This window comes from Lasiosphaeria miniovina (genome assembly GCF_030549165.1).
Source record: "Lasiosphaeria miniovina strain SMH2392-1A chromosome Unknown B0T26scaffold_6, whole genome shotgun sequence".
Classification (NCBI taxonomy): domain Eukaryota; kingdom Fungi; phylum Ascomycota; class Sordariomycetes; order Sordariales; family Lasiosphaeriaceae; genus Lasiosphaeria; species Lasiosphaeria miniovina.
The window spans coordinates 2,066,511-2,092,104 of record NW_026848225.1 but is presented as its reverse complement, the minus strand read 5'-3'; the positions used below and the strand labels follow the sequence as shown (position 1 = coordinate 2,092,104).

Sequence of the window (25,594 nt, the reverse complement as noted above, 5' to 3'; positions counted from 1 at the left end):
GCCAGCGGCCTTATCGGTGGCGTTCGCTTGCACCCCTCGCGTCGTGATCAAGATCTGCTTGCTTGCCTGCCTGCCTGCCTGCCTGATTGCTTGCTTGCTTGCTTGTTTGTTTGATTGCTTAGCCAAGTCAAGTCAAGTCAAGGCAAGGTTTTTACCTGCTGAGGAGGGGAGGTTCCAGTGCTGTCTGTGTATGTAGGTATGTGTGTAAATGGAATGTGCCGTGAGCCGTGGAAAGGCAATGCCCGGCCGGCTGCTTGGCTGACGCCCCGCCGGGCTGCTCGACCGGTAGGATGTACTAGGAGGACAAAGTCTAAGATCCGCGGCCAGCAAGACCCGGGGAAATGAATGAATGGATAAACAAATAAATGAATGTACTGCAGGTTCAAGTAAGGCAAGGCACTGCACATCGGGGTACCTGGGGAAGGATAAGGTAGTGTATCATTGTAGTAGCAGCAGCGGACAGCAAAGACGACTCCGCGGGACTGACGGCGTGGGGTCCGATCGGCTGCGGCAGATGGAGGGACCGGAAATGCAAGATTCCTCGGACCCTCTTTCCCCTCGGTCCGTTTCTTTTCTCTCTTTGCAGACTTCAATCTAGACCGCACCGCGGATTACGTACGTACCTACAGTATTAAAGTAAGTAGCACCGCCGGTCTAGGAGACAGACACACAAGCTCTGCTCTAGCTTGTCCGCCCATATTCGGCTTGTTTTCCTTTTTTTCTCTCTTGTAATTTTCTCTCTTGTAACTGCCCGCGCATCTAGTTTCTCGTCGCGATTTGCCGTTTGTCTACTATGACCATGGCATCTCAGTGATTGAGCGTTGTCGTTGATATTGGAGTATTGGGCACTGCTCCCGCTGTGAGATACACCTTCAGCCCCTTTCTGTAGACCTCCTTCATCGCCCTTTCATCGCCCTTTACCTTGCTAGATACCCATCTACTCTATCTGGAGACGTTCTCGTCTCGCAAGGCCGCCATCCTTCCAACATGGCCGACAATACTGCAGCTGCCGCCGCCGCCACCAATGGCAACGGCGGCGGTGGTGCTGCCGAGCAGCGCAAGAAGAAAAAGATTGTCGTTGTCGGGCTGGGCATGGTCGGCATCAGCTTCACGTAAGTCTACACAGTGTCTGACACTTATCACCGCCACCGCCAAAAGACAGAAGGCTAATAACGACACTCGGGTGCTTGCCGGCAGTGAGAAACTCCTCAAGCTCGACGCCAGGGCCCGCGAATACGACATTGTCGTCATTGGCGAGGAGCCCCATGTGGCCTACAACCGCGTAGGCCTGACGACCTTTTTCGAGCACCGCAAGGTTGAGAACTTGTACCTGAACCCGCGGGAATGGGTAAGTTCTTCCTCTCTTATGTGGATCTCGAGAGCCGCGGCTGACTCGCGCCATGCACACAACAGTACGACGACGTGCTCGACGGTGCGCTGGGCTACTACCTTAACACTAAGGTGACGGCCATCCATGCGGACAGGAAAGTAGTGGCGTGCGCAGCACCAGCCGACGGCGGCGGTCGGGAAATCGGCTACGACATCCTGGTGCTCGCGACGGGGTCCGACGCGGTGCTGCCGCGGCACACGCCGGGCCACGACGCGCAGGGCGTGTTCGTGTACCGCACCGTGGACGACCTGGAGCAGCTGATCGCCTTTTCGGCGCAGCTCCAAAAGGGCACCGTCGGCGCCGTGGTCGGCGGCGGCCTGCTCGGGCTCGAGGCCGCCAAGGCCATGATGGACCTCGAGTGCTTCGACCAGGTCAAGGTCATCGAGCGCAACCGCTGGGTGCTGAGCCGGCAGCTGGACGCCGATGCCGGCGGCATGGTGGTCGAGCAGGTGCGCAGCCTCGGTGTCGACGTGCTGCTGGGCAAGAGAGTCGGGAAAGTCGACGTGCACGTCAGTGCCGACGAGGATGGCAGCACCACCACCAGCGTCAAGGGCGTGCACTTTGAAGACGGCGAGTACATGGCGTGCTCGACGCTGTGCTTCGCCATCGGCGTGCGGCCGCGCGACGAGCTGGCACGCAGGGCGGGCATCACGTGCGCGGACCGCGGCGGCGGCATCGTCGTCGACGACAGCCTGCAGACTAGCGTCCCCGACATCTACGCCATCGGCGAGTGCGCGAGCTGGCAGGCGCAGACGTTTGGGCTGATCGCACCTGGCGTCGAGATGGCCGACGTGCTGGCCTTCAACCTCACGCAGGCCAAGCTGCACCAGCCGCGGCTGTACAAGCGGCCCGACCTCAGCACCAAGCTCAAGCTGCTGGGCGTCGACGTGGCCAGCTTCGGCGACTTCTTCGCCGACCGCGACGGGCCCAAGCACCTGCCGGCTCGCGCGGCGGCGGCCAGGACGGCACGCGGGAAGCCCGACGCGGTGAAGACGCTGACCAACGGCCTGCCGCCGCCCCCCGTCAAGGCGCTGACGTACAAGGACCCGTTCCAGAACGTGTACAAAAAGTACATCTTCACCATGGACGGCAAGTTCCTGCTCGGCGGCATGATGATCGGCGACACCAAGGACTACGTCAAGCTGGTGCCACTGGTCAAGAACCAGAAGGAGCTCGACGTGGCGCCGTCGGAGCTGATCCTGGGGGCGGCGAGCAAGGGCAGCGGCGGCGATGACGGCGGCGATCTCGACGACGACACGCAGATCTGCAGCTGCCACAACGTGACCAAGGGCGACGTGGTGGCCGTGGTCAAGGACGGCACGTGCAAGTCGGTGGGCGAGGTCAAGTCGTGCACCAAAGCCGGCACGGGGTGCGGCGGGTGCATGCCGCTGGTGACGGCCATCTTCAACAGCACCATGGTGGCCATGGGCAACGAGGTCAAGAACAACGTGTGCGCGCACTTCAACCACAGCCGGGCGGAACTCTACCACATCGTCATGGCCAAGCGGCTGACGACGCTGGCCGAGGTGATGCGCGAGGCGGGCGTCGACCCGGAGAGTGTCGGGTGCGAGGCGTGCAAGCCGACGGTAGGCAGCATCCTGGCCAGCCTGTGGAACCGGCATGTCATGGACCGCACGACGCACGGCCTGCAGGACACCAACGACAAGTTCCTGGGCAACATCCAGCGCAACGGCACGTACAGCGTGGTGCCGCGCGTGTCGGCCGGCGAGATCACGCCCGACAAGCTGTTGGCCGTCGGCGCCGTCGCCAAGAAGTACGGCCTGTACACCAAGATCACGGGCGGCCAGCGCATCGACATGTTCGGCGCCCGCAAGCAGGACCTGCTGGACATCTGGCGCGCGCTAGTCGACGCCGGCATGGAATCCGGGCATGCGTATGCCAAGTCGCTGCGCACCGTCAAGAGCTGCGTCGGCACCACGTGGTGCCGCTACGGCATCGGCGACAGCGTCGGCATGGCCGTGCGCCTCGAGGAGCGCTACAAGAGCATCCGCGCCCCGCACAAGATCAAGGGTGGCGTGAGCGGCTGCGTGCGCGAGTGCGCCGAGGCCCAGAACAAGGAGTGAGTGCTTCCCTCTGTTTGTTTTTGGTTATCTAGTTCAGGAACTAAAGGGGGAACAACACGCCCCTTATCCCTGATTCATGAACAAATACTGACACCCCCTCCCAAAAAAAAGCTTCGGCCTCATCGCCACCGAAAAGGGCTTCAACATCTTCGTCGGCGGCAACGGCGGCGCCAAGCCCAAGCACTCGGAGCTGCTGGCCAAGGACGTGGCGCCGGCGGACGTGGTGCCGATCCTAGACCGCTACCTCATGTTCTACATCCGGACGGCCGACCGGCTGCAGCGGACGGCGCGGTGGCTCGAGGGGCTGCCGGGCGGGATCGGGTACCTGCGGTCCGTGATCCTCGAGGACAAGCTGGGGATCTGCGCGTCGCTCGAGGCGCAGATGCAGGAGCTGGTCGACAGCTTCTTCGACGAGTGGGCCGAGGCGCTGGCGTCGCCGGCCATCGCCGCGCAGTTCCGGCAGTTCGCCAACACTAGCGACGCGGCCGACGGCGTCGAGACGGAGACGGACCGGGGCCAGGCGCGGCCCGTGTTCTGGGCGCGCGAGCCTGCGCACGACGACTTCGCCGGCCTGCGCCGCACCTGGTCCGAGACGGCCTGGCAGCCCGTGCTGTCGGCGGACCACTTCGCCGGCGCCGACGACATGCCCAACGGCGTCAGCGCCGTCGTCAAGCGCGGCGACACGCAGCTGGCCGTGTGGCGCGTGCGCGGCCGGTGGTACGCCACGCAGCAGATGTGCCCGCACAAGCGCGCCTTTGTGCTGGCCGACGGCATCGTCGGGCAGGAGACAGCACCCGCCACAACGGCAGAAGGAGGAGACGCGCCGGCGGCGGCGCCGTGGATCTCGTGCCCGCACCACAAGCGCAATTACGATCTCTCGTCGGGGGCGTGCAAGAACGACAACGAGAACAAGCTGTCCATCGCCACGTTCGACGTCGAGGCGCGCGACGACGGGCTCGTTTACCTGCGGCTGCCGCCCGTGGCGGAGCTGGACGCGGCGTTGGGCACGGCGAAGTGGATGGTGCGCAAGGGCGAGGCGGGGCCGAGCGCGTACGACGCGCTCGACAAGAAGCTCGAGTTTGTCGGGCGGCGGGCTAAAAAGCCCGGCGTGCGGCCGCACTCGGAGTTGCCGATGCGGAGGCCGGTTGCGCTGCTCGCAGCTGGGGGCGGCGGAAGCGGCGGGTGCGGCGCGGCGGGCATCCCTGATTGGTGATTTTGGGGTTTCTGGGGCCTGGTGTCTGGGTGTCTGGGTTTCATGGTTCCAGAGCCTGGCCTCCCGGCTTGAGGGGAGTTGTGCAAAAGAAAGATCAAGGAAACAAAATAGATACCACCCAGTGTTTTTGGTCATTGTGTGCGGGTCTGGGGAGAATATGCAAATGGGCACAATAAAAAGTAACGAAAGGACAACAAGTGCTGGCAAAGGGGTGACGGAACTTTCCTTTATCAACATGAACCTTCACCGAGTACTTCTTACATATTTATTAGTATATCCGTTTGACGTGTTGTTGATAACGAAAAAAGAACATGCCGGAATAACTGACATTACTCTCATGAATGGTTCATGACACGTAGATACCTAGAAGACGCCATATAAACAAGAAATTAATCTGAACAGACAATAAGCCCCATCCCAGACATTACTATAACTTGCTTATTGCTGTGTCATGACGGTCGTATAATAGAGGTGCCGAGGCTTATATACCGGGCTGCTAGACAAGAGAAGACATTGACCGTCTACATATGTCCAAGTTACCAACGATTGTTGACAAGGGGATCAAGCTTCTAGCCCCCGGCCGCCGGCCTGGACCACTAAGATGCTCGCTTTGACGCCAAAGGTGACCAGCTGGTCGGCAATGGCACCCACGGTCCGCGTGAGATCGGGGCTCCCAGAGCTGGTCGCCTCGGCCGTCGAGTCGTCGAGGCCCGGGTGTCGCCGCCCCAGGACGACAATATCGCCCGCATTCTTGGGCGTCTGGCCAACCGTCTTCTTCGATATGGCCACCGTTTCCGCCAGTGCCGTGGCAGGCGTCACATCCGTCTTGCTGAAGACGACGCGCCCGGCAAGCTCATCGGGTAAAGAGCTCTCCAAGCTCGACAGGAATGCATCTTCGTGGGCGGCATTGGTACCGTTGCCGTCCGATTTCTTGCCCTTTCCAAAGATGGACAAGGATCTCTTTGTCCTGGATGGGCTGGCCGCCTCAGTCTCTGCAACGGCCGCTTCGGGTCCCTCGGCTGCTGGCCATCTAATATGGACGATGGAGGCTGTCACGTGAGAGTTCTTGGCTAGCTGCAGGACGATGCGCAGCGCAACGCGGTCATCAGCACCGCCAAAGAAGGGGAAGAATATGTGGTGGCTCTTGTCCGCGACAGGTAGGGAGGCGAGCTCGCGGTGGCTGCGCAAAGACATGGCGCTCTTGGTTCGGGCAAGCAGCGGCTTATCGGCGGGCTTGATGATGCCGCCGAAGCCGTTGTCGATAAAGATGCCCGTATTGCACGTCGTTATCGCTTTTTGCAGTGTCTGGTGGATGAAATCAAGGTGCGCGTTTGATCTGAAGCGGTCGCTAGCATCCACGGCGAAGGGCGCGGATTGGTCGTCATCCGTGACGCTGCCATACTCGCCCCAGGGGATGAGCGCAAAATCCGAAGAGACCTCCGAGGCCTGGGCCATCAGGGTATCTGCATAAGCGTCCACTTGGGCGACTGCGACGCGGCCCGAGACAGCCACATCGTGCAGCTGAGAGAAGGCACGGAAGGCATTCACGACAGGGTCGCGGAGCGAAAAAACCTCCTCAAACTCGGTTACGTGCATCACCGTCGATGTACGCTCCGTGAGTTCGATGACGCGTAGCCCGTGAACTTCTAGGGGTTTCCTCCTGACCTGCGCCTCAGTGTCCTCGGCGCCTTCGGAGGCTCCCTCTAACCGGGCTGCCTTGGCATGATTTTCCGGCCCGAACAAAGCGACGAACGTGAAGACGCTTGAAAGGCTGTCAAGACGTAGGTGGACCATGAGGCGTCGAACTTGAGAGATATTGAGCTTGCTGATATGATCGCCTTCGCTGGAGCCAGGGGGCTCAAGCGGATTCTCGTCCCAGTCAATCTCGCCCCTTCTCCACCTCTCGACCTTCTTCTGGTACCACGGAGGGTAAAAGGCCTTTGTAAGAGGGGTGGTCGCTACCGTGGTGACCTAAAGGAGGGTGTCAGTGGCAACTCGGCCGGGGCAGGGAAGATGTCAGACCAACGCACCAAGGCCATGACAACAAACATGGTGAACGTCTGCTGTGATAATATGTGGGCTTGTAGGCCAATATTCTGTCCAATTGTTAACCACAGCGCAGACCACGCCCCCGGTTGTTCTTGCGACCTACAAGGACAATGAGCTCGACGAGTCCCTTGCAGCTCATGAGGCAGCCAATGGTGATGCTCTCTCGCCACAGGAGCTTGTTCGCTCGCGCTGCCAGAGTTCCGCCAATGATCTTGCCAGCAAAGGCGCACGCAATGATGGCGATGACATAGGCCCACGTGATGCCATCGTTCAAAAGACCCAGATCCGTGCTTAAGCCCGAGAGGGCAAAGTAAAGCGGCAGAAACAGCACGGATATAAGATCCTCAATCTTTTCGGTCATTTTTATGGCAAACCCGCCATCGTGAGGGCAGATAAGCCCGACCAAGAAGGCTCCAAAGATTGGATGAATGCCAATGATTCCTGGCAAGAGTCGTTAGAACTAGCAGATGACAGGGCGCTCAAAAGGGGAGAGGGGCTTACCGGTGAAAAAGGAAGACGCCAGAACCATCAGCAGGGTCAGCGCGACCATGCCCTGCGTCGGGCCATTCTTGATACTCCCAGTACGCTTCAGTATCCAGATGAAAGGGGGCCGGACGCCAAAGATCAGGAATAGCGTCCATCCAATGGCGGCGAGCAATGCCCAGAGCGCAGCCAGGCCGTTCGAGTTGTTGACCAAGGCAACGCAGAGGGCGAGGAGGACCCAGCCAGTCACGTCGTTCCCGATGCCGGCAGCCAGGACTGTCACGCCGACGTCGGAACGAAGCAGGTTCAACTCGGTCAGAATGCGGCAGAGCACGGGGAAGGCGGTGATGGCCAACGCAGTCCCGATGAACAAGCCGAAGACGCCAAAGCTGATCACGACGGGGTTGGTAGGGTCGTGAAACTGGTGATACAACCCCCACGCGACAGCAAAGCCCAGGCCAAAGGGAAGGATCATGCCCGCTAAGCCGACGCTCAGTGCAGCTTTCCAGTTGTGGGTGAGCATGCGCATGTCAACCTGTTTGCCATTGCACGCACGGTCAGACAACCCAAACGGGGGGGTACAAGTCGGTCGATTTGGTACGTACCTCGAGAGCAACCAGGAACAGGAAGATGAGAAGGCCCAGATTTGCGACATTGCTAAATACGGGGATGGACAAGGGCGGGAAAATGGCTGATTTCCTCCCGAGTTAGCATGCCGGGCCAGTCTTTGGTCAATCTTAGTGTGGGTGGTGTGGTGGTACGACCTACTATCTCTGAATCCAGGGATCCTCATCATGACTGAAGGTCCGAGTATGATGCCACCAATCACCTCGGCAATGACGCGGGGCTGGTTGAGGAGTCGAAGAGGATCTAGACACCTAAGTCAGGGCCATCCCTGGCCAACAAGCAACACGGCAGAAGGCAAGATGGCTTACAGTGCAAAAGCTGGCAGAAGATGATGACGATAGTGGCCTAGGTAGTAGGGGTATTGTTAGCCCGCCAGCCAACGAGCGAGCCGAGACCCGGGGCCCGGGGCCGGTGTGTTGTGCGAGGCCGCCATATGTGCATGACGTGGGGCTTGCATTGCGCAGTGAAACCCGGCAGCAGTGAGCGGCCAACAACCGGCACAGAGGAGCCTCGCACTCGGAGGGGGTAGCAGCTTGCCTGGACGATAAACAAGGTGATTGGGTTTGAGCCATTGTAGACAATGGGGTTGGCGCCCTCAAGGATGCCGGCCTGGGGAGGGGCACCGGTCTTGTTGGTAGTGCTGGTGCTGGTGCCAGCGTCGGCGCGCGAGAACAAGGCCCGGGCGACGGCTGAAACGACCTGCGCTGAGACATCGGAGGCCATCTTGCAGGTTGCTTGGTGAAGCTGACTTGGGCTTGTATACACTTGGTATGTATGCAGAATCCGTGCTCAGCTCAGTAGGCAGGGCAGGGCAATGGATGGACAGGAACAGGGACAGACACGGCCACAACAGAAGGGCGAGCGACCTGAGCGACCTGGGCGACCTGAGCAGAGCAGTCTGCAATGGAACCAACCTCGAGTCGGTTAGGGAGGAGGGACACTTGGCGGTCCTGGACACAGTGGAAGAGGCCTTGCGAGAGCCTCTGCGACTCGGGGGTCGGCCTCTGGTCTCTGGTGGTCTTTGGTCTCTGGTCGGGGACTCGAGGGCGAAACAGCCTACGGTGGTGCTGAGGCCGGTGACCAGAGAACCAAGGTAAGTACCGTGTCTCGGTGCGAAAGGGGTGCTCCAAGTTATATAACCTTATGGATCCATAGACGGATGAAAATGGCGGCGGCTCAAGCTCTGGAGGATCCAACAAGCAGGCACATACATGTAGGAGGCAGGCTGACATGCAAGCTTGAGACCCAACCCTCGGAACTTAGCTACTTCTAGAGTGATGGAGGTGGCTTGTCTGTCGGCTGGCACCCCGGGTTGTCCAAGTACGCCTCCGCGTGATGCTTAACTTCCTTCCCATGGGTGTCCGTCTGCTTATTATTCGAGAAAAAAGGCTGGGCCTTTTGGCTCGTGACGCTCGGGACTGCATGGAATGGGGGCAATGATTTGTATGAATGGGCGAGCTCTGAACCTGGTTCGTTAGTGATTGCAGCTTGGCGCGAGTGGCGCCTTAACTATGCCTCTTCGGAAGTACCTCTGGAAACAAGACGAGAGCTTTCTTGGCAGCTGTTTGAGGAGGCTCCATAGCGGGCGGATTTTGGCGTCTGAGAGAGCTTGTTGGCGCTGCGCCGTACCCCGCCTTTCTCGAGGTTTTCATCCCCGGGCTCTTTGTTTCTGCTGACAGGATAGGTTGGATGGTGGGGTCGGTGGCGGGGGTGAATTGCATGCACATCTGAACGAACTGCTGAAAGGGTTGCAATATGTGGATGAGAACTACGAGGGATGTGACAGCCCAGAGACACGTGAGTTTGTACAAGTACCGTTCTCGTCCACAGTGTCCGTCTGTAATCAACGAGGCCGATAAAGGCGGTCAAGCCAACCTCTCGTCGCGGTTGCCCTTCCAAGACAGGACATGCATCACTAGTAGTACGGAGTAGATATTAGCGCATTGCATGGACGGCAGGCGCAATGAGCAAGTTGTTGGCTTCCTGGCCATCAGATGGGTTGGCGAACAAGCTACCTAAGTGGGAAGGAAGGACTATTGCCTTTCTAGGATATCGGGAGGTTCTTGCACTTGTTGAAGGAATTCAATTTGCTCTAGCAGCCGCCTAAGCTGTTTCTTTGCCATCCCGCCCGTAGCCGCAATGCCGGGCTTGGAACCGGGTTCCGGGATACTGTGTCAAGTGCCTTATCTACTGCCAGGCTAAGGTAGTGCGGTGGGCGGCGGCCTCCAATGTTCGTCAATGACAGGACAGTGGAGTCTCGACCCGTTCTTGGTCCAGTCCTCCGACCTCCTCCTCCAACCAAGGAGCCACGCACCCCTTCCAACCACCGACATCACCTGCAACTCTTCTCTGGGCATCGCATCATGTCATAGAGTTGCCTGCTGTTGAACACAGCGTCGTACAATCCATCCATCTCGAATGCAAGCAGTCAACTTTGGTCAGAGTCATCCGACAAATCCATGGATACCAAGGTGTGAGGTGGGTACTGCACCTATAGGTAGGTGAGGCACAGATAACCATAGGTATTGATACAATCAATGGATAACCTAGCATTCCACGCCCTCAATCCAATGGTTACTTACATAGTAGCCAATTGCCGCCATTCGACTTATTACTGACTCGGGACGATGCGGAGGGATGCAACACTGCTTGCCACGCCACCAACCACCAACCACCAACCACCAACCACCAACATCAATGGATAAGGTATGTACCTACATAAATGGCATGACATCAGACTGTGCAGAGCCGCCAGCCGCCGCAATCGCAATGACAAAACCTCCAGGTTATCATCCTACCCCTAGCTTGTTGGACTTGATCCAAGTTCGTGTCAAACATCGGACAACAATGCTAAGAACTTGTATGTGGCCACAGCTGCGTCCCTAACAGGCGTCTTCTGGGAAATGTCCTACAATACAAGTCCTTTCTAGGTATCTAGTCCATCCATGCTAGGGGCAGTGTCGTTGGCAGCCTAGATGATAGCCAGGGAAAGGACGCGGCCCTGGGATGTTCTCGTTCTCGTTCTCGTTCTCGTTCTCTTTCAGTGGTCCGTTGCCTATTTTCGTTGGTGGCTCCGGAGGTCGGGCCAGGGCGAAATGCCAACGTGGAATCGTTCTGGAAGGAAATGTTCACGGCCACACGTGCATTCCCGTCTCCAAAAATACACACGAAACGGCCACGGGCCGGAGCCGCAGGCCACGACGCTGGCCGTGCTCTCCACTCTCGGCTGCTTGATTCTCGCATCACCTGAAAGCAAGCGGCACGGCAACGTTGTCCTTCTGGATTCGCACGGGGCAGACCAGACAGAACCTGCCTGCCCGTGCCGCGGCCGCATATTACCTAAATCCATACTCAGTAGCTGTCAACGAACCACCACCAGCCCATCAACCTAAGCCCCGGTTCCCGCCGACTCCAATCCCGTCCGCCGTCCGCCGATGCGTGGGCGGCATGCCGGGCCGTGTTGGCCTGTGAAGGGGCCGTTGAAACTCTCCCGACTAAGCTTGTCCACTCATCGCGGCCGCCCTCATGGCCACAGCAGCCACTCATCCGAGCTCCAGATTCCAGATGTATCGCCGATGCCCTTCCCAATCACACTTCAGGGGGCTCCCCGTAGTTAAGGTCCATGATGGCCCCCCGCGGTTGCCTCGCCTTAGTTTTCCCCTAGTCTCTCTTTTTGTTTCTTCATTGATCGCTATCCTCCATGCTGTCAGCAGCCTCGACATCTCCATCTGTCGTCGCCTTGGAAGCTCTCGAGGTGTCTTGGTCTCCCCCTCGGCATCCTGTGGGCTTGCGCCTCAAGCTTCTGGATAGGTCCCACCAACCTATCCTCCCAACCTTCCTCCCTTCCGCTCCTTTGGCGTATACGTTATGCGTTTTCATAGGTCGCTACCGCCAGTGTTAGCGGTCTTCGCGTCTCTTGTTTCTGGCGTCGATAGCTATGGGAGAGGTCCGTCATGGAAGAGGTCGGTGGCTACTGCTGCCGCTTCCGCCGGCAGTAACTTGACATTACAGATGGGCTCAACGATTATCACGGAGCCGGGGAGCACTGCCACGATGGAAGGTATGGTTTTTGTCTTTGGGCACCCACACTTGGGAAAGCAAGACCGCTAACCGACTCTGCCAGACGTCTCTGACGAGCCCGTCCTCATGTTCCCTGCGGCAAAGGAAAACCGGACTTATATCGCCATAGCTTTAGAGATCTCAGTCAACTTGTCGACGCTCAATCCAATTGACATGATTACGTCTGGCCAGTTCTTTCTTTCTTGGCTCCAGCCGTCGCTGCAGGTTCGGGAGGATACAGAATCCATCATGAGTTCAGAAATAGACCCTCTTGTCCAGTTTCAGGTCATGGAGCAAGCCACGGCAGGCGTGCAGCTCATCTTGTTGCTGATGTTCATTCAGCCGCACCCCCTGCTCATCAGAACGACCTTTCTTGACTTGTTTGCCGCCATTGAAGAAGACGACACGAGACGAGAAGGCTTTCAGCTCGAAGAATTTGTCAAGAAATGTGCATTGGGCGACCTCCAGGCGGCAACTTATGTGGTCATAAATTCCATAACCGGTGAGCCATTACCCTCGAATAGCAGCGGCAGCTTGATACCAAGCAATGGCACAGCTGCCACAGAGCCTGATGTTACAATAACTACATCCGCCACCACCATCATTACGGTTGACGCAGCCGGCGTGCCCATTACAATCGTAACAGCTGGCGGCGAAGCACAAGGCGCACCAGGCGGAGCGCAAGCCACACCAGGCGCGGGTATAGGAGGCAACAGCACTGGAAGTGCTGGGGCCGGGACAGGGGCCCAGGCAGGAGCGGGAGCGGGAGGCAATGGCACATCTCCTGATGTCACTCTGACTACTTCCGCTACCACCATTATCACGGTTGACGCGGCTGGTGTCCCAACGACTATTGTAACAGCCGTTGGGGAGGCGCAGGGCACCGCTGGAGCTGGTGTTGGGATAGGCGGCAACAATGGCACTGGCCTAATATCGAACGCCACGATAACGGCGGCACCCGGAGCCACCGGAGCAGCTGGCGGGGAACAAGATGTAACGTCGTTCGTCACGGCCACGACTGTCGTTACAATTCTTGGATCAGACGGGGAGCCAGATGTCACGTCAACCATGACGCTTGTCGCTACCATCGTGATCGACGGAGCAGGGTTGGACGGCAGCGGCGAACAAGATGTGACGTCGGTAGTCACAGCCGTGACTGTCATTACAATTCCCGGATCAGACGGTGAACCGGATGTCACGTCAACCATGACGCTTGTCTCTACTGTCGTAGTGAACGGGGCAGAAGCTACGCCCGACAACTGCGAAGGGGAAATGGTGACGGTAACGGTCGCTATCAATGACAAAGGCAAACCCTTGTACACCATGCCGCCCTCGATGCCCTCGTCCAGCGGAGGAAGCAGCAGCGGAGACTGCGATGTCTGTGACGAAGAAAATGGCGGTTCTGAAGTCATCACGGTCATCGAGGCCACACCGACTTCCAGCAGCAGCGGCTGCGATATTTGTGACGAGGAAGACGACGGCTCTGAACACATCACAATCTACCAGCAGCCTCAGACGACGTCATCTGCCTCGGGAGGTTGCGATGTTTGTGATGAGGAAAACGGAGGCTCTCAAGACGTCACGATTTACGAACAGCCTCAAGCAACCTCATCTGCCTCGGGAGGCTGCGATATCTGCGACGAAGAAGGCGGCAGCTCTGAAGTTGTCACAATCTACCAACAGCCTCAAACTTCAATGTCTGTCAGTAACGGCGGCGAGTGCAATACCTGTGAAGGAATTGGCACCGAGGTCGTCACAGTCGTCATTGAACAGCTTCAGCCAGCGCCATCCGCCACCAAAGGGTGCGATGTTTGCGACGAGGAAGGAGGCGGCTCTGAAGTTGTTACAGTCATTGAACAACCTCAGTCCACGCAGTCTGCCGAAGAAGTTTGCACTGTCTGCGAAGCCGAAGGTGGTGGTGGTGGCACTGAAGTCGTTACAGTCATACAACAACCTGCGACCACGAAAGGTTCATCGGGCGGCGGAGTTTACACTGTCTGGGCCGGCAGCGGCAGCGGCAGCAGCAGCAGTAGTGCCAGTGGCCAAAGCGGATCCGGTTCCAGTTACGGAGGATCTCAGTCTGGAGGCTCTGGCTCCGAGTGGTCGGGGTCCAGCTACGGAGGGTCTCAGTCTGGAGGATCAAGCTCTGGATCCGAAGGGTCCGGTTCCAACTATGGAGGATTTGGCTCTGGATATGGATCGTCAAGCTCCAAAAAGACCTGGTCGCCTCAGGCCACACAATCGGCCGGCACTGGAGAAAGCTGCAGCGGAGGAATCTGCAGCGGCGGCAACAGTGGCAGCAACAGCAACTCAGGATTCGTTACTGTCATTGTCAAACCTACACCTAGCACCCCGACTACTACTATCCAGGTTGGCGACAGTGGTTATAACGGTGGCAGCGGCGGCGCAAGTGGAGGTGTCGGTGTTACCATCATTAGTATCCCTCGACCCAGCACCTCGACTACTACTATCCAAGTTGGCGACAGCGGTGGCAGCGAGGGCGCAAGTGGAGGCGTCGGCGTTACCGTCATTAGTAGCCCCTCAGCTAACCCGATTGAAATTTTTACACCCCCATCTCAGGGATCTGGTGGTAAAACTACTACCCTGGGCGGAGGAGCCGAGATCACTGTTGTGGGTGAGCCCGAACCCAGCGCCACTGGTGCTGAAGGCTCTGGTTTCTTTTCAATCTCCAGTGCTTCTAGAGGTTCTTCAGACGGCGGGGCACAGTTGACGGTCGTATATCCCGTCACGCCCACATCGGATCCCGTGGCGATTGGGACCCCGACAGATACTGTGTCGATCGGGAACGGCTCTCTGCCGTTTGGCAACGGGACAGGCATCGCGCCTACATCGTCGACGAGTTCCGTGTCACTGCCTGAGCCTTCTTCGACCGTCGAGCCTTCAGGCGAGCCCACAGGCAACCCCTCAGGCGGCCCCTCAGACGGGTCAGCAAAACCTACGGACCCGTCTACCGCCGGAGCAGGTGGCAGACCAGGCCAGAGAGTAGCCTCGACGCTCCTTCTAGGAAGCACCATGTTTTGTCTCCTTGTCTTCTTGTAAAAAGAAATATTAACAGTGTACGATTAGCCGGTTTGTTTGATCTGGCGTTGGGTGTATTCCGCAAGCGGGCACGTACATGGAAATGGCTACGCAAAGATATCCAGGCTGGCGAACAGTCCGTCCATACGATACCCCATGTGTACTATGAATTAAATAAAACCGGAGAAGGTTTGGGGTTTAGCTTGGATTGGTGTCGGGAAGAAAAAAACCCACAAGACAGGAGTTGGTGTTTTTTTTTTAACTTTTACTATTTTGTACGTATATTTTTCTTCTTCTATCCAAGGGTGGTGCTTCGAGGAAGGGGACGGAACCAAGAGAGAGAGAGCGAAGCATACAAGATGAGAGAGGGAATGTCTCTTTCATTTCACTTCTCATCTCTTTGGAGCTTGGGCACTCCAGGGAGCTTTTTTTTGTTTCTTTTACATTGTCTCTGTTAAAATCAGTATTTTCTGTAGAGAACATATAATTACCCTCTACCTTATGTATATACACCTGACATACGGAGTACTGATTGACTGTAAGACGTAATATATTTGGCGTTCTTGATGTAGTTTTATTCTACAAGGTTCACACAACGTCTGGTGTCATACGAAGGTACTAGTGTCATACGAAAGTGCGGGTATATACCTGCCTTAAAGCCAACTTCAAGACTTACTCGTCCAGGGGGCGAAAGAAATCTTGACGGAATCTGTAACGAGGCGAACTCGCATGATCGGATTCGTAGGGCAGCCCAATCAAGGGCTTTCGTCAAGTCGTTGTGGGTGTGCCTGCTAATTCTGATTGCTGGGGCACTGAAGAGGTTCCAGGGCCTGCGCAAGGGTTGTGAGAAAGGCAGGAAAGGCACGAGCTTCTTCCCCGCCAGACTGGTCCGTGCGCCAACTAACAAGCTTGGAAAAGCACCATTTGGCCCACTCGGCGTGGCTAGCACGTTTCTAGTCTTCTTCCCACACCTCTAACGTCCCGTTGCCGACGCCGCAGACCTCGCGCCGTTTGCCGTTGCCCGTTTCTCCAGCACGCTCAAAAGCCGGCCGTCCTCTGCGGCACACAACTAGCACTCGAAAACCCGAATCCAGCATTAGCCAGCGACGCGACTCGTGTGTTCCGGTACCCGATTCAAAGCCGACTGGGCCTTTACCTTTATCTTGCTCATGAAGCCTGGCCGGGCCTCCGCACATTGTCAAAAGGTCAAGGGCGGCAGATAGCCCAACAAACCCCAGAACCCGTGTCCCCGCCTCGCCCTCTTCTCCGGTCCCCTCTCAAAACACCATCCAAAACCTCGTCCCACCGAGCGACAGCCTTCCCGCTGCCCGAATCCCAAATCCCGCCCGCCTGCTGCCAAGCTGGGCTCTGCAAAAATGATGCCGGGCCAGCACGTCTACGGCCACCACCAATACCCCCAGGCCGACTCGGCCTGGATGCACCAGCAGCAGACATCGCACCAGCAGCACACGTCACACCAGCACCACGCCCAAGCTGCCGCCGCCGCCGCCAATGTCGCCCAGCAGCAGCACTACAACCGGCTCGCCGGCGCCCACAACAGCGTCAATGCCCTGACCGCCTCCCATACTCAAGACAACAACCCCATCGAGACGTCCGTGTCCGAGGACAACCGCCGCACCCTCCAGTACATTGCCGACCTCCTCAGCGAGAACACACGCGAGGCCGCCCTCCTTGAGCTGAGCAAGAAGCGAGAGCAGGTGCCCGAGTTGGCCCTGATCCTCTGGCACTCATTCGGTAGGCCATGCCGGTGCCTTCTGATTATCCGGGTTCCTCTGCTGCTATACTCCCCATAACCGCGGCACGGCGCCTTTGCCCCACTGGCATGCTGACATATTGTACTAGGTGTTATGACGTCTCTGCTCCAGGAGATCATAAGTGTTTACAACCTTCTAAACCCGTCCCAGCTCACGGCCCCGGCTTCAAACCGCGTGTGCAATGCATTGGCTCTTCTGCAGTGTGTCGCATCGCACAACGAGACGCGTACCCTGTTCCTCAGCGGTAAGCTATACAGTTTTTGCAACGCTCTTGAATTCGAGATTGTCTACTGACGTTTGTGTCTCGCAGCGCACATCCCCTTGTTCCTCTATCCATTTCTCAACACCACCTCCAAGTCACGGCCGTTCGAATACCTCCGCCTGACCTCCCTCGGAGTCATTGGCGCACTTGTTAAGAATGATTCATCCGAAGTTATTAATTTCCTCCTTACCACCGAAATCATCCCTTTGTGTCTGCGCATCATGGAGACGGGTTCTGAGCTCAGCAAGACCGTTGCCATCTTCATCGTTCAGAAGATTTTGCTTGACGACAATGGCCTCAACTATATCTGCGCCACGTACGAACGTTTCCAGGCGGTCGGCACAGTCCTCAGCAACATGGTGAATCAGCTGGCTGAGCAGCAAACGGTCAGGCTGCTCAAGCATGTTGTGCGATGCTTTCTGCGGTATGCTAACAATCCGCCCCCCTATCTAGCCTACCTAACTGATTGGTGTAAATAGACTCAGTGATAACGCTCGAGCACGTGAGGCGCTTAGACAGTGCCTTCCGGTACCTCTCCATGACCAGACCTTCACTTCGGTTCTTCGCGACGATGCAGCAACTAAGCGTTGTCTGACTCAGCTCCTGATAAACCTGTCGGATAGTGTAGTCGAACCCACCAGCAGTCAACTTGGAATTTGAAACAACCTATGCACATTCAGCTTTGGAAGGGAGCAACCCAAGCTGACGAAGGAACGTGTTCAGCAACAGGCAAAGGAACTGTGGAATTGCCGCGGTTTCAAGCAATAAAGGAGAGGGGATCCCCAAAACAGAGCCCGAGTCTCTGAGGCCCCTGTTCAGATTTTCGCCTTCTTACCTCTCCCCAACCCGTCAACTACAAGCCCATTTGCTTAAGCAACGGCCGACTAGACTCTCTCTCTAGTTTCGCTTTTCTGGTTGCGACGACTACGATGACAAGGGAAAAGGGTTTTTTTTTGGGACGGAGTGTTCAGTTTTGCGGAATGAAAGGAAAACAAAAACGAGTGCAAGGACGGGAGGAGATAGCTTACAGGCATATATTCATTCATGGGAGTGACACGGGAAACCATGTTGGGGAAGGACGAGGATCGGCTGGCGTTTGGGGCGGAGTTCGACATTTTTGTTTTCTTTTTTTTCTTTGGTCATGATTTATTATTCGCTATATTCTTTTCCGACATTTTCGGCTTTTTCACTATTTCCCCCTTCTTTGGCACATCTGGAGTGGCATGGTTGTGGCTCATAGGGCTCTAGCATAGCAAAAGGGCAGGCGGGATGGTCTGTTTTGTCTTTTTTCTTTTTATTGTGGAGGGGCTTGGGGGTCAGTCATATTTGCTTCGTCGTTTTTCTCGTGTTGCGTCACGCATGCCGCATCCCACATACCCTTATGTTTCGCACGCCGCCGCATCATCATCACCATCTTCACCGTCACCACTAGCGCCATCATTGGAGTTTTCGAAAGAGAGCGACTCGGAGAGATAATGGGGAAGAGATAATGGGAAGAGAGAATTGGAGAGAGGGCCGAGTTGCGGATTCCTAGGCTGTGGAATATTGGCTGGAGTTGTCGTTGTCGTTTTCGTGGCAGTGGCTGTCGCTGTTTTGTTTTTATGTGTGTGTCTGTGTTGCTGTTGTATGATGTATATGGACACAAGCCCGTTTCCTTGTTTCTTGTATAACCCAACACCACCACCCCCCTGGTACCCCCCTGGTAGATAGATATGATCTTTCTTTTGCACATATCTATAACTCCTTATTAGCTATTTTAGTTGTTTTTCCTGCTCTTCGGCTTCACTGGTGGCAGGTTGGGTTGATTGGACGCCGCTGGGAGGTTGGTTGAGAGGACAGTGAGAGTGGGTGAGGTGTGGTGGTTTGAGGGAGGGAAGTCAAGTTGGGATGGAGGGAGAGGAGAAGGGGATGGAAAGAAGGGGTGGGAAGAGGGGACGGAAGGCAAGAAGGAAGGGAAGAAGGAACGAAAGGGCGGGAATGGGAAGATGTTATTTCTTTGAATTCAATAAAAAGACGCTGATACCCCCTTATATACCTATATATATATATTCCGAAGTTTTGTTGTCGCTTTATTTCAGATTTGTTTCCTCTTCTGTTTATTGTCGTACATGGTGATGGGTGTAAGGCATGTCTTTTGTGATTCCAATACGATAGAAGTTCGCTCTGTAGGAGTGATAGATAATTAAAACAAGGGAAAAGGAAATCCTTCGGTTGATTGGTTCAGTCTCTTGGTATATTCTCGCGGATCACCTCATGAAATTCCTTTGGCACAAACGTTCCTGGCGGCCTGTGATAATGCCTTTCCAGGAGCAATCTTTCCCCAGGAACGACTAAGAGGCAAAGACAGATACCAGTATCTGTGGCAGTACATTCTCTTCCCCCCATTATATCATTCTGTCTGTTTTCAGCACCGCCCTGCATTGCCTCATAAGTTAAGCAAAATAGATGCCATATTAGGCCAACCGCACACCGTTCTCCCACATCACGACTTTAAGCGCCAAGGACGAGGGCGGCCATCTGCTGCTGCTCGGGATTCGGGGTCAAGCGTCGGGTAAATCGTGGGTCGGGGATACGAGATGCCATGCGGTCCGGCACGAGATCAGGTGACACGGACCGGACGGGGTACTCGGCGGCGGGAGTTTGGGGACGCAGCAACTGCGAGGTGATTGGCTGCGGGGCGAAGATGGTCGGAGACTCGGGCGTTACGTCCTCGGCGGGCTCGACGGAAGGGGTGATGATGGTCTTAGGCGATGCCGGTGGCGTCGATGTTGTCGCTTGCCGGGGGCCTGTCCGCATCCTAGACGGCAAGATCTGCTCGAAGCCCTGGGCACAGGCTACTTGCTCGATGCTCTTGAAGTACTGTGTCAGAAGTCAATATATGCCCCTTGTGGAAGGTGCTACTACAGGGATTGGTGGTGGGGGGTATGCTACCTTCACCGTCTTGACCTGGAGCTCAAGAGTAGCATCCTCGTCGCAGACGATCATGGGATGTGGATGGAGCTGCAGGGAGGAGAGGGTCCACATGTGATTGACGCCCTGCTCGACGCAGCGCTGGAGGGCAAGGGCCTTGCGGGCGCCGAGGATGATGGCGATGACCTCGCGGGCCTCGAGAACCGTCTGGACACCGACGGTCAGGGCCATGCGAGGAACTTGGGTGAGGTCGTTGCCGAAGAAGCGGCTGTTGGCCAGTATGGTGTCGTAAGCCAGCGTCTTGACGCGGGTGCGCGAGGCTAGGCTGGACCCGGGCTCGTTGAAGGCGATGTGGCCGTCCTCGCCGATGCCGGCCAGGAACAGGTCGATGCCGCCTGCAGCGCGGATCTTGGCCTCGTAGCCAACGCACTCGGCCTCGAGGTCGGGAGCGTTGCCGTCAAGAATGTGCACGCGGCTCGGGTGGATGTTGACGTGCGAGAAGAAGTGCTTCCACATGAAGCTGTGATAGCTTTCGGGATGGTCCCGCGGGATGCCGATGTACTCATCCTATGGCGGTGGAACAAACGCTCAGTTAGCTTTCTGCCGCAGAGAAGAGGCGACGCCTGGACTCGCCATGTTGAATGTGACGACATTTTCGAAAGAGATCTGCCCATTAGCGTCGTTAGTCGACCCAGTCTTGCATTCTCTCGACAAGATTCAGTCATAACACACCTCTCCAGCCTTGTACCTCTCCACGAGGATCCTGTAGACGCCGAGCGGACTGGATCCAGTGGGGAGCCCCAGGACAAAGGGGTTGGCCGGTGTGGGAGAATAGTGCTTGATCCTATCGATGATGTAGTTGGCCACGTAGAGGCTGGCAGCCTCGGCGTCATCTCTGATGATGAGCCTCATCCTGGAGATTGGGAAGACGACAACACTGCAGCAGAGAAAGACAGGAGAGGTAGACAGTGAGGCAAAGGTCCTCGGTGGGCCTTAGGAAAGGGGTCACTTGGGAAATAGGCTTGATTATTCCAATAGAGGTGCAGTGTGTCTAGTCTACAGTTTAGAATACTACAGGCAGGGCAAACCAGTCTTGTACGCTGGAGCCTCTTAACGGCAAGCACAGACACACTGGATGGTGGGAGACATGTCCTCCAACGTCTACGTCGAACCGTGATCAGATGGCCGGGCAGTTCTTGGCCGGATCGGGAGGCTGCGGATAGCGCCGGCCATGACTTGGTCGCTGGGTTGTTGGGTCGGCGTTTTGGCTCGGGCTAGCGACCGATAGGACTGGACAGGACAGGACAGGACAGGACAGGACAGGATAGGATAGGAGATGGGGGGCCAAAAGCAGATGGAACGTTTGAGGGAGACCCGTCGTCAGTGTGTATCAGTCGGTGACGGTTCAGCATGAATGCCATGGCCGAAGCCGGGCAGACTAGGTTTTGGGTTACTAGTAGTCCTTCTTTTTTCCTGCCAGCTCAACGTTGTGCTTGCTTGCTCGTCACAATCCCTACCGTCCGGGTGGCACCTGCTGGCTAGGTGTACTAGGTTCGTATAGTAGCGCAGACAGAGGCCTGGAGTAAGAGTATAGAAGGAGAAGGAGCAAGTGCGTGGTCGTCTGACTGCAGCTGTTGAAGACTTCCATGGGGTGGAAGCCGCACCCCACCCCGTAACTTGACGCTGCTGCATTCTGTGAGGTAAGGCGAGGCAGGTAATAAGTGAAACCTGCCCAGAGCAATAACCGTCAGACGCGTTTGATGCTTGGTGACATCAGCAGGCAGCTTGCTCCCCCGGACTCTGGGAATGAGGCTGACGAGCGACAGCCCAGCCATTCTTCTTCAGATGATAGTGATATTTATTCTTCTTCTGTCCGCTGCGGGCTCCAGCCGCGACCTGGAACTATAAGCGCGGTAGACGGGACGAGATGCTGAAGCGATGGCAGACGGACGCAGTGCAATCTCGAATCTCTTGTCCAACGGCACTGGCACCCCGGACGCGCCTGCCCGTGGCATTTGGCGGTCGGTGACATGTATATACAAACAATACATACACCTTACACAATGCACTTGCCGTGACTGCCCAAGCACAGACCACCCAGGGCAGAAAGCTTGTCTTGCTCTGTTCCATGTTATAGCGCAGGTCCCGTGCAGGGGCGTCAACGTGCGTAGGTGTAATCCTGTAGCGCCAAGTCGCCTGAAGTCGCCTGTTGCCAGTTGGGGCGATTTGATAGACCCGCCAAGGCAACGTTACGTCCCCTCCATCTCTCCGTTACTGTCGACCATCTTTTCCACTCTCTCGCATTAAGCTTTGCATAGAGAATGGACGCGGCAGCGGGGACAGCGAGGCCCTGGGAGGCAATTGGCTCCCCACGCCTCTGCTCAATGAGGCAAGTGCCCTTTCTGCTTCTGTCAGGACTGGGAGATGACGGGGCCTAGTGGACAGTGAAGAAGACGTCTCTGAACTGAACTGAACTGCACCATCTCACTCACTCACATCCCTCCCTTATTGTCCTCCCAGCCTGCGAAACACATCAGCCACTCGCTCTCTCCACGCGCACTTACTATAGCCTTGCCAGACGTCAAGCCGGTCCCGCCGACGTCTGCCATTGGTCCCATTGCATTGTGGCCGCAATATATTTGCATATTCGCTCCCAAGCTTCCCCCACACTGGCATCTCAGTTCTTATCCCAGCCTGAGCTGTGTTTGCTCCCATCTAATTGCTAGTGGCTTTTGCCCGCGGGCCTGGCCGCTAAAGCGCCGAGGCTGCACCTCCATCGCCCTGCTGAGGTGGCGGCAGGGGCTAGGAATAAGCTACAGGTACCTTAGGTTCCCTGCGCTAAGGTGTCTTCAGCAGCTTTGCTGAGGCGGGACCGGAAAGGGGAGTGAGTGGAGGCTGCGTGTTCATCGACGTTCCTTGCCTTGTCGTCGTTGCAGAGGCTCCCGCAATCCACACCTACGGTTATGTCTCGAAGGAATTGGTAGCTTCCATTTCCTAGGGTAAGGTACCTTAGTTGTCAGCTAGGCAAGGTAAGTTTCCGAGGTTCCCAGTATTGGAAGAGGCGCCCTCCGGCTCTCGAGGGTCAGTCGCTGCCAAGGCTCCATACCACCTATCTCCCTCAACCTCCATACTGCCCTTCCTGGGTACATACATACATATATTGGATACCTACCTTGGATGCGAAGGTGCCTCCCATACCCTCGGGCTAGCCGGCGTCACTTCACGGCGTCGTCAAGTACCGTATGTGCTATCCCATACACCTCCACTACCTACCTTACGAAGACCGCACATACATCCATTGCACTACTACCGGTCCTATACCACGGCAACCTTAAGCCCTTGGTCTCCCGCTGCCCACGGCCCAATTGTCCATGTGCCCTGCGCTCCCGGCAGGTTTCATTTTCCCGTGTCAGCCTTTTTAGGGGCCCGGTAGTGTCGTGTTTACCTCTTGTCTACCTACCTTCCTCAAGGTAGGTACTCACTCAGGCCTGGGCCTCGATTACCGTTGCGCCTGTTCGGAGCCGAAAGTGGGTTGTGGGTTGCTTTGCTGCTGTTCTGTCGCCATCCAAGCCATCCTTGTCCTCGCCCTCGTCCTCGTCCCTCCTAAGATCCCATACCCAGGGTTCCCGCCCCGTGTCTTCCTCCCTGCGGACATGGCCTGGACTTGGTAACAGGTACCTCGAAACCAAGGCACCTCAGCAAAGCACGCACTCAGACACACGCCCTCCGACTTTTCTCGTACCGTCTGGAATTCGAATGTCCATATATTTTCGTATGCTGGACCCCTCCCGGTTCCAGATGACTTTAAAAAGCCCTCGCTCCCCCTGCTCTGCCGCCTTTCCGTCTTGAGTGTCATGCAGCCGCTCATTTCTGCAATGACATCGCTACGGGATGCCCTCGTCGCCGCCCTCAAGTCTCTTCTCCGGGGCAAGTCCTTCCTCCAGGCCCTGCTGGCCTTCTGGGTCGGACCAGCCGGCGCCCTGACCCCCCAAGATGCCGAGCCCCCCAAGGGCGCCTCCACAGGGGGCTACGCGGCCGACTTCCTTGCCGAGGCCGAGGTGCTGCTTCTGGGGCCTATTGCCAACGGCCGTCTCGAAGCCTTTGCAGCAAAGCTGAAGGCCCAATTCCGGGAAGGCCTGCGGTCCAACCCGGCCTGCATGCTCCCGTCATACAACCACCAACTACCCAGCGGCACCGAGCGTGGCCGTTATCTTGCCCTAGATGTTGGCGGGTCGACTTTGCGTGTCGCCTTGGTGGAGCTGAAGGGTCGCGAAACTGCCAGCAAGAGCGAGACCGTCATTATACGAATCGACTGCTTTAGGATCGATAACGACGTTCGAAGTCTTCGTGGAGCTGCATTTTTCGACTGGATGGCCGAGAGGATACAACAAACAGTAGCCCAAGACGGCGGGCAGTCCTACAGCCTGATGAACCCCCTTCTTATGGGTCTGGCCTGGAGCTTTCCTATTGAGTAAGTTGCAGCCGATGCAAGCCCCAACTATCTCCGTCGGCTCGTCCCCTTAAACATGTGTTGACCATATCTCTAGACAAACATCTTCAAAAGGCGGGATACTCTCCGGCATGGGCAAGGGCTTCCTCGCAGCAGAGGGCCTCCTCGGCCAAGATCTAGGAGAAATTATAAAAAATGCCTGTCAGAAGAGGGGCTTGCACGTGGAGCTGTCGGCTATTGTCAACGACTCGAGTGCCGCCTTACTGTCCGAGGCTTACTCTAGTCCATCCACGCGGTTCGGCTTGATTCTGGGAACAGGTGTCAACATCGCCGCCCACCTCCCCGTTACAACCATTGGCCAGCCGAAATACGGAGATAGGCCCGACAGCTGGTATGAGAAGGCTAGCCACGTCGTTGTCAACACTGAGCTAGGCATGTTTGGAACCGACATTTTACCCCTGACCAGATGGGATATCCTTCTAAAAAAGGGACATCCCCGCCCGGATTTCCAGCCTTTAGAGCATCTCGTGAGCGGATATTATCTAGGGGAGGTTTGTCGTCTCGCTTTAGTCGAGGCTGTTGAATCGACTGGGTTATTTAGTAGTGTTGTCCCGCCTTCGCTGTCGACGCCATATTCGCTCGACACCGAAACCCTGTCCCTGATAGAGGGGTATGTTACACCACCTGTTTTTAGAGACAAGCCGCAAAAACTGACATGTCTACAGTGATAGTAGCTCTTCACTTGAAGTGGCGCGGCTGATATTCACGACTCGGCACCCTTTACCCGAAAATGTTCCGCCGCCAAGCACCGCCGACATGGCCGCATTGCGGACACTGTCTTCGTACATCTCAAAGCGCTCTGCGTCCATCGTTGCTGCGTCGCTATTTGCGCTATGGGAGCTCAAAGCCGAAACCGAGACCGACTTCCTCCGCGACACTACCGCTGGCTCACCATTCGCGGCCGACACTGAGACCGAGATGAGCCTCAACAATGTCGTGGCCGCTTTCAATGGCTCCGTCATTGAGAGGTATCCAGGCTACCGGCATACCCTCCAGCAATATATAAACCAGCTCGTAGCTTCGTCGAGTTTGGTGTCTGGGTCTGTTGAGCTGGTCGAGGCCAAAGAGAGCTCTCTCCTAGGCGCCGCCGTCGCGCTAGCTTCGCTAGAGTGATCCACACATGGTAATGCCGAAATTAACGAAGTGGTAAATTAGCTAGTCGCATCTGTTTGAAGCAATATCGCAATGAGGCG

At 56.6% G+C, this 25,594-nt stretch overlaps 6 protein-coding genes across 6 annotated transcripts; 4 read left to right on the top strand and 2 right to left on the bottom strand.

The window, feature by feature from the left end:
• Positions 1-987: 987 nt before the first annotated feature.
• B0T26DRAFT_754781 (nitrite reductase) lies at positions 988-4,687 on the top strand (the record flags this gene model as incomplete). Its single annotated transcript, XM_060445867.1, has 4 exons — positions 988-1,112; positions 1,198-1,348; positions 1,414-3,470; positions 3,586-4,687. The coding sequence occupies 4 exons, from the start codon at positions 988-990 to the stop codon at positions 4,685-4,687; spliced, it is 3,435 nt and encodes a 1,144-aa protein (XP_060292906.1).
• A 561-nt stretch (positions 4,688-5,248) lies between these two features.
• On the bottom strand, positions 5,249-8,569 carry B0T26DRAFT_678992 (putative K(+)/H(+) antiporter protein; the record flags this gene model as incomplete). The annotated part of the gene is made up of 8 exons (XM_060440301.1): positions 5,249-6,658; positions 6,718-6,783; positions 6,840-7,177; positions 7,238-7,754; positions 7,825-7,910; positions 7,988-8,089; positions 8,155-8,191; positions 8,291-8,569. 8 exons carry the CDS (start codon positions 8,567-8,569, stop codon positions 5,249-5,251), a joined length of 2,835 nt encoding a protein of 944 aa, XP_060292905.1.
• Positions 8,570-11,546: 2,977 nt separating this feature from the next.
• On the top strand, positions 11,547-14,965 carry B0T26DRAFT_678991 (uncharacterized protein; the record flags this gene model as incomplete). Its single annotated transcript, XM_060440300.1, has 3 exons — positions 11,547-11,656; positions 11,728-11,906; positions 11,970-14,965. 3 exons carry the CDS (start codon positions 11,547-11,549, stop codon positions 14,963-14,965), a joined length of 3,285 nt encoding a protein of 1,094 aa, XP_060292904.1.
• Positions 14,966-16,230: 1,265 nt separating this feature from the next.
• On the top strand, positions 16,231-17,946 carry B0T26DRAFT_413002 (cell differentiation protein rcd1). Its single transcript, XM_060434876.1, has 4 exons — positions 16,231-16,699; positions 16,808-16,963; positions 17,030-17,405; positions 17,461-17,946. The coding sequence occupies exons 1-4, from the start codon at positions 16,321-16,323 to the stop codon at positions 17,639-17,641; spliced, it is 1,092 nt and encodes a 363-aa protein (XP_060292903.1). The 5' UTR covers positions 16,231-16,320; the 3' UTR covers positions 17,642-17,946.
• A 1,525-nt stretch (positions 17,947-19,471) lies between these two features.
• B0T26DRAFT_653668 (glucosamine-6-phosphate isomerase) lies at positions 19,472-20,803 on the bottom strand (the record flags this gene model as incomplete). The annotated part of the gene is made up of 4 exons (XM_060438476.1): positions 19,472-19,840; positions 19,913-20,458; positions 20,513-20,557; positions 20,624-20,803. The coding sequence occupies 4 exons, from the start codon at positions 20,801-20,803 to the stop codon at positions 19,472-19,474; spliced, it is 1,140 nt and encodes a 379-aa protein (XP_060292902.1).
• A 2,963-nt stretch (positions 20,804-23,766) lies between these two features.
• Positions 23,767-25,514, top strand: B0T26DRAFT_653832 (uncharacterized protein; the record flags this gene model as incomplete). Its single annotated transcript, XM_060438497.1, has 3 exons — positions 23,767-24,362; positions 24,439-25,011; positions 25,067-25,514. The coding sequence occupies 3 exons, from the start codon at positions 23,767-23,769 to the stop codon at positions 25,512-25,514; spliced, it is 1,617 nt and encodes a 538-aa protein (XP_060292901.1).
• Positions 25,515-25,594: the final 80 nt, after the last annotated feature.

Coding starts and splice junctions, on each gene's coding strand:
- B0T26DRAFT_413002 (XM_060434876.1), top strand. CDS start 16,321: ATGATGCCGGGCCAGCACGTCTACGGCCACCACCAATACCCCCAGGCC. Junction 16,700..16,807: donor GATCCTCTGGCACTCATTCG/GTAGGCCATGCC, acceptor ATATTGTACTAG/GTGTTATGACGTCTCTGCTC. Junction 17,406..17,460: donor GTTGTGCGATGCTTTCTGCG/GTATGCTAACAA, acceptor TGGTGTAAATAG/ACTCAGTGATAACGCTCGAG.